The sequence below is a fragment of the Melozone crissalis genome, unplaced genomic scaffold (assembly GCF_028551555.1).
Source record: "Melozone crissalis strain CALT ecotype California unplaced genomic scaffold, PUWL_Pcris_2 ptg000198l_1, whole genome shotgun sequence".
NCBI classification, from domain to species: Eukaryota; Metazoa; Chordata; class Aves; order Passeriformes; family Passerellidae; genus Melozone; species Melozone crissalis.
In genome coordinates, this window is record NW_026535962.1 from 640,624 (window position 1) to 646,111 (window position 5,488).

Here is a 5,488-nt window from a genome sequence, read left to right on the forward strand (position 1 = left end):
TGACATCCCCGGCACTCTCCCGATCCCAACCTGCCCGGCACGGAGCCACCTCAGTGGATAACAAACACACCCCTTGGAACCCCGACCTTGGAGCCCCAACCTTGGAGCCCCAACCTTGGAGCCCCAACCTTGGAGCCCCAACCTGCCCCAAACCTCCGCCTGCTGCCCCAGGGATGCTGCGGCCCAGGGCACAGGGAGAGCCCTGCCCGTGCCGGGACAGCAGAGGGCACGGCTCATCCTCCTGCGGGGACACAGGAGCCACCGCGGCCGGGCTCTGTCAGGGTCAGCGCAGGAAACAGATGCTGCCTGCTGAGGAAGCACCTGAGCAGCATCAGAGCGCCTCGTGCCCGCCCCGGCAGGAACCTGGAGGGAACGGGGGGCGTGGGTGGAACCCCCGATCCGGCCCCAGCTGGGCTCGGGGGCATCGCCCTCGCACACAGTGTCCCCATGGAAAAGCACCTGCCTTGCAGGGAAGGGCACGGGCAGAGGCAGAGCTGTTAAATCCGGGCTGCAGGAACAGATCCGTGAGCCCTGGACAGGGGCTGCTCCATCCTCTGGCTCCAGCTCCGCCTGCCCCGTCCAGCTGGGACAGGGAGGAGCCTCTGCTCCAGCACCCGCCCTCTGCCTCAGCAACTTGCCTTTCTTTCTCGTTATCCTGCTCTGATTTGATTGGGAATTAATTTTTCCCCGGGTCAAGTCTGTTTTCCCCATGTTGGTAGCAGCAGAGTGACCTCTCCTGGTCCTTACCTTCACCCTTTGGTTTTCAAATGCAGCCCCATCAGCACCCCACAGCTGAGCTGCCTCAGTGTGACAGTGAGGGACAGATTCACTGCATCCCTGAGCTGCCTCAGAGTGACAGTGAGGGACAGATTCACTGCATCCCTGAGCTGCCTCAGAGTGACAGTGAGGGACATTCACTGCACTGATAAGTGGCCAAGCAGTGTGACAGTGAAGGACAGAGTCACTGCGCCCCTGAGCTGCCTCAGAGTGACAGTGAGGGACAGAGTCACTGCACTGATAAGTGCCCGAGCAGCACAGTGAGAACGAGATGAAGCTGCACTGATAAGTGGCCTCTTTGCAGCCAGCTGCTGTTGCCACTTTTGCACCTCCAAAGGGGCTTGAAAGAGGAACCTGTGGAAGGATTTCTCTATAAGTTGCTGGTAAGGACTGTGGGAGGACAGTTCTCCCTTCCACACGGCTTCCCAAGGCACCGTGCTGGCTCGAGGCTGCTGGAGGGATGCAGTGAGCTCCGGAGGGGTCTGCAGAGAGGGGAACAGCTCCCGGTGCTGAGATAGCAGCAGATATCCGATTTGCTGCCCGGGTGCTGAGGTCATGAGATAGCACAGAGGTGTGGGTGTCTGTCAGAGCCCGGAACGGCGAGCGCAGCCCGAGGATCCCAGCGTGGCCGTCGATGCTGCAGCTGCAGAGCCCGGGATGCCCAACAGCAGCCTGGCCCTGAGCGGCCTGGACGGGCTCTACATCGGCACCGAGTGCCTGCTGGCCCTGTGCGCCACGCTGGGCAACGCCCTGGTGATCTGGGCGGCGCGGCTGAACGCGGCTTTCCGCAACACCACGCTCTATTTCATCGCCTCCCTGGCGCTGGCCGACGCCGCCATGGGGCTGCTGGTGATGCCCCTGGCCATCGTGGTGAGCCTGGGCACGGCCATGCCCGCCTACGGCTGCCTCTTCGTGTGCTGCCTGATGCTGGTGTTCAGCAACGCCTCCATCCTGTCCCTGCTGGCCGTCGCCGTCGACAGGTACCTGCGCGTCAAGCTGCCCACCAGGTGAGGCTGCCAACCCCGGATCCTCTGCCCTCCTTCCCAGCCTCCCGTTACTGTGAAATGGATGCTTGTGCCTCAGAGCCCACCTGGGATGGGCTTTCCAGAGAGCTGGGGGTGCTCAAGGAGCAGTTTCTCGTGAGCTGGATAACCATCTCAGCTCTGTCATCCCCGATCAGAGTGCGGTCACAGGATGCATCTGTGGGCAGAGTGTTATATTTTCAGCACTTTTGGTAATTGCACAGGATGCTGAGTGTGTTATAGGGGTTTTTTTTAGGTTTCTGATGCTTGTCTTTTAAATAAAATTCCTTTTAGTATTTGCTGAAAACACAAAAGTGGTAACAAACTTATTAACAGTTAACTCAGTGTTAATTGGTCTCACTGTTTACATTTAAATGAAAAGTACACAAGCTGGAAAAGCAAAGCATAACCTCAAGCATCCAAGAAGTCATTTTTTTATAAAAATGGGAAAGGACCTGTGGAGCTGTAGAATTAATTTTAGCCCTACAAATGGCATAAGACAAATAAAAAGAGGAAAGTACACCCAAGGAAGCCAAGAAATGAGATAGGACTTCCAAGTGCAGCAAAGCAATATCCTGGCCAGAGGAGAACTAGGATCATAATGAAACAAGAAATAAAATAGGTTAAACATCCAATTTTAAACAGGGGAACTTTAGCACAGTTCCTACTGATGCTGCAAAGTCACTGCTTCAAATGAGGAGGTGGGGCTTGTGTCAAGATAAAATTTGGGTTCCTGCAGTACCTGAACAGGTGAGTTCATCCTTAATTACCTTGAAACGCTTCTCTTTAACATGACTGGGATTTCTTCCCCTCCAGATATAAAACAATCACCACAGAGAGGAGAGTGTGGTGGGCCCTGGGGCTGTGCTGGTGCCTGTCCCTGCTGGGAGGGCTGGTGCCCATGTTCGGCTGGAACAAGGCCGGCCCCAGGAGCTCCAGCTTCCTCCGCTGCAGGTTCATCTCCGTGATGAGGATGGATTACATGGTGTACTTCTGCTTCTTCCTGTGGACCCTCGTGCCCCTGCTCATCATGTGTGCTCTGTACGCCGAGGTCTTCTACATCCTCCGCACCAAGCTCAGCCAAGGAGTCAGAGGGGCTGGGGCTTTCTACGGCCACGAGTTCAGGACAGCCAAGTCTCTTGCCCTTGTCCTCCTCCTGTTTGCAATCTCCTGGCTGCCTCTGTGCACTATAAACTGTGTTTTCTATTTTCACCCTGACTCTCGGATCCCCCCATATTTGATTTACTTGGCGATCCTCTTATCCCATGCCAACTCTGTCATGAACCCCATTGTCTATGCCTACAAGATAAAGAAGTTCAGAACCACGTACCTTTTCATTTTAAGGACCTACATCCTGTGCAAAAAACCAGAGCCAGCTCTTGCAGAGCAAACAACAGACCCAGAGTCATAAACAGAGGCTGAAGCAGCCAGTGAGCACCAGGGCATTGATAAAGCACCTGGCTTTGCCAAGAAACTCCTGGGAAATGCAGCAACCTGTGGGTCTGAGGCTGCTCTACAGCTCCATGTGAATATATGCCTCTATGTAATATAATTTCTAAACACAGAAGATGGAAACTTTTTCTGATTGGGGGTTTTGGGTTTTTTTAACACAAGGATTGGATGAGTTGATTGAAAGATAGGATGTGTTCTTTGCTGTTCATAATCCAGCAGCTCACAAGCTCTCTGACCATTCTTGTCTGTCCATTCAGACTAAACTTGAGTCTGACCAGCTTGTGCTTCAGCCAGTGTTGTCACGTTTTCATGAGTAATAATAAACAGTAGATGGATTTTATATTAATTCTGCCTGCTGAGTCCTCCCATGACCAAAAAAACCCTGCCCAGTTCCAGTCGATGTCCTGCCTGGCATGGCTCAGAAGTGGCAGCAGTTGTTACACCACAGCTGGCACTGCCCATGGCTAGGGAACATGGGTCAGACTGAAAAGAGGTTGTTAAGGGCCAGGCTCTTTTCTTTCTCCATCTCCAAATAACGGAGCCGGGGCCCTGCTGGGTGTGCGGGGCTGGAGCAGCGCAGGGCACCCGGGCAGCCCCAGCCCAGGCTGCTGCTGCCATCAGGTGGCACCTCCAGCCCTGCTCTGACACTGCCAGCCCTGGAGCGTCATCCCGTCCATGCACAGGGAATGATTTTCACACCGCACTTAGAACACCGTGGGGAAAACACCTGCATGAACATTCCAGGGGATTTTGGCTGTCACTCTCTGATTGTGCATTTCCTTCATGGGAGCCAACCAGGAAGCACAGATTTGCATCCAAACGTTTCATGATCATCACTTCAATAACAGAAAATAACTAAGCAGAACACTTGGCAATCAAAAAAAAAAACCAGAAAATGTTGGAGTTGGTGACAGAAAAGGGAAACACGAGGGCACAGATATGGATAGACGCAGAGAAATATTTTCATTTCTCACGTCTCTCTGGTGGTTCTCACAAACGGAAACTGTACAAGGCAGGGAGATTTCTACAGATGAGGAAATCCTGCATAGAAACTCCATTTGCCCACAGCCGTTGGCAGCCAGTTTGAACAGGAGACAATTTCCTGTCATAACTACAAAAAGAGCTGTGTTACAGAGGGCATGGGGGCATTCCCAGGGCATTCCCTCGGTGTAAAATCCTCGTGGCTTTTGATGTCCAGAAAGCGGGATCGTTTTTATTCCATTTGGAGCTTCCTCATCACACAGGCAGCGGTGTCCTGCCCCGCTGGAAGACCAGAGTGCTGTAGGCCACTTCATTCTGAGGATGTGAGAGAAGCCACAGACATCAGAGAGTGCATGAACAGTGCGTGTCAGCAGGGATTTCCCACTTGTGACTTGTCCTCAACACCACATCCCATTAGCAGCCTGTCGTGCATGGGAAATTGCTAAATGCAATGGTTCATCCCACTGGCCAGGCTGGCTCAGGGTAAAGTCTCCTTTAGGGGCTTCCAAAGAGTTCAAATCACAGAGGAAAACTGCAGACATGCTCCCCCTTTAAAAAGATTTCTCCTAAGCTGCCTCATCAGTGGTTGAGCCCCGGAACCCCTAAAGTTGTCAAAAGGACTGCTGAATAACAGTTGAGTCTCAAACATGACTTTTCTCCCTCCCACCCCAAATTAATATTTACCACGCTATCAAGAATGTGAAATATCTGCAAGAAGCATTAAAAGGACAGTTGTGACATTTACCTGGGTGTTCCTAACAGACTCCTCAGCTGCCATCTGGGAGAAAGTTTCCTCCTGTAAATTTTGGTGGCGTCTTTTAGACCCTAGGAAGGAAAGGGATCCCAGTCTCAGGTGTTTGCAAGGGAGGCTGCAGAGGGTGACAGACAGGGGATGTGTAACCTCTGGCACACACCTGCACAGCAAAGTGGCACTTTGGGCTGCCCAGCCCCTGCCCACCTGCTGGAAGTGGCCAGGGTGAATTCAGTGCAGCCAGGATTAGGGTGAGAAAAGCCCACAGCCAACAGAAAGCCCCAGAACTCCTCAGTGGCAAAGTGAATTCTTTCCTGAAAACACCACTGGGACAATTCACGAGGAGTTACTGCCAGGGGTGAGCTGCTCACCAACACACAATCATTCAAGGCAGACATTATTTGAGCCATTTCTGCAGCCACCATCAGTCTGCTGCTATGCCCTCGAGTGTGTCACTCACTTTTCCTGAAGAGGAAGATGATTGCAAAAACCAGGACAGTCAGGA

The 5,488-nt window shown here is 52.8% G+C and overlaps 1 protein-coding gene across 1 annotated transcript; it reads left to right on the forward strand.

Moving 5' to 3' along the window:
- Positions 1 to 1,434: 1,434 nt before the first annotated feature.
- Positions 1,435 to 4,147, forward strand: ADORA3 (adenosine A3 receptor). The gene is made up of 2 exons (XM_054293906.1): positions 1,435 to 1,784; positions 2,616 to 4,147. The coding sequence occupies exons 1-2, from the start codon at positions 1,435 to 1,437 to the stop codon at positions 3,208 to 3,210; spliced, it is 945 nt and encodes a 314-aa protein (XP_054149881.1). The 3' UTR covers positions 3,211 to 4,147.
- The last annotated feature ends 1,341 nt before the right edge of the window (positions 4,148 to 5,488 follow it).

What these genes read in the sequence shown, in the direction of transcription:
- ADORA3 (XM_054293906.1), top strand. Translation starts at nt 1,435, where the DNA reads ATGCCCAACAGCAGCCTGGCCCTGAGCGGCCTGGACGGGCTCTACATC. An exon ending in CGCGTCAAGCTGCCCACCAG is followed by an intron (nt 1,785 to 2,615) that starts GTGAGGCTGCCA and finishes CTTCCCCTCCAG; the next exon opens with ATATAAAACAATCACCACAG.